The 1053-nt window shown below is 64.2% G+C and overlaps 1 protein-coding gene across 1 annotated transcript in view; it reads left to right on the forward strand.

Annotated features, from left to right (window-relative positions):
* LOC104405639 (tubulin monoglycylase TTLL3-like) overlaps positions 1-1046 on the forward strand; it is a gene marked incomplete at its 3' end in the record, with an annotated part of 2370 nt that extends 1324 nt beyond the window's left edge. Inside the window, exons 6-8 of the mRNA XM_010014398.1 lie at positions 43-208; positions 290-760; positions 839-1046. Coding sequence (XP_010012700.1) covers positions 43-208; positions 290-760; positions 839-1046 — 845 coding nt within the window. The remainder of the gene's footprint in view (positions 1-42; positions 209-289; positions 761-838) is intronic.
* Positions 1047-1053: the final 7 nt, after the last annotated feature.

The following is a 1053-nucleotide window of genomic DNA, read 5'->3' on the forward strand; positions in this document are numbered from 1 at the left end:
CGCCCACCCGCCATGACCCTCAGCCCAAACCACTCCCGGCAGGTCCAGCACCTCCATCTCCTCCCGAGCTGCTGGAGACCGCACTGCAGCTTTGCAGGATGCAGCTGGACAGCCTAGAGCACAATGACATCGACTGGGCCTCCCCAGTGCTCCGTGTCACTGATGCTGAGTGGGACTGCTTCCTGCAGGAGTACTACCGTGTGGTGCAGTGCGTGCAGGGCGGGACGGGTTGGGGGGGGCACACAGCATGGCAGTGCTGGTGCTAAGCCCCCTATGTCACCGCCTACAGGAAGCAGACCAGGCTGGCACCCAGTGGCCTGCAGCACGAGCAGGGGAGGGGGAAGCTCCAGGCACCGCTGCCCCAGCTCCACATGGAGGGCATCCAGAATCTGTGGATAATCAAGCCCGGAGCCAAGTCCCGTGGCAGAGGTGAAGCCAAGGGGAAAAGAGGGTTTGGGCACAGGCTTCCCGGGCAGGAGTGGTCTCACTGGCACCACGTGTCCCCGCTCACAGGCATCACCTGCTCAGCACGACTGGAGAAGGTGCTGGAGCTAACAGAGAAATGCACGGCGCCCTCAGTACAGCCGGGACAATGGGTGGTGCAGAAATACGTGGAGCGACCGCTGCTCATCTTGGGCACCAAGTTTGACCTGCGGCAATGGTTCCTGGTGACGGACTGGAACCCGCTCACCGTCTGGTTCTACGGCGACAGCTACGTGCGTTTCTGCTCCCGGCCCTTCTCCCTGCACTGCCTGCACCGGTGAGTGCCCCCCACCCCGGTGCTGCACACCCAGTACCCCCACACCGCACTGACCCGTCCCTGCTCTCGCCACACCAGCTCCCGGCACCTCTGCAATGTCTCCATCCAGAAGCACTGGAGGCTGTCTAGGGGCCGGCACCCCAAGCTGCCCCCTGACCTGATCTGGTCCAGCCACCAGTTCCAGATCTACCTGCAGCGAGCGGGGCACGCTGAGGCCTGGGAGAAGGTGATGGTACCTGGCATGAAGGAGGCGGTGGTGGCTGCCCTGTGCAGCGCCCAGGAGCTGGTGGGGG

This window comes from Nestor notabilis, unplaced genomic scaffold (genome assembly GCF_000696875.1).
Source record: "Nestor notabilis isolate BGI_N333 unplaced genomic scaffold, ASM69687v1 scaffold21595, whole genome shotgun sequence".
NCBI lineage: Eukaryota > Metazoa > Chordata > Aves > Psittaciformes > Psittacidae > Nestor > Nestor notabilis.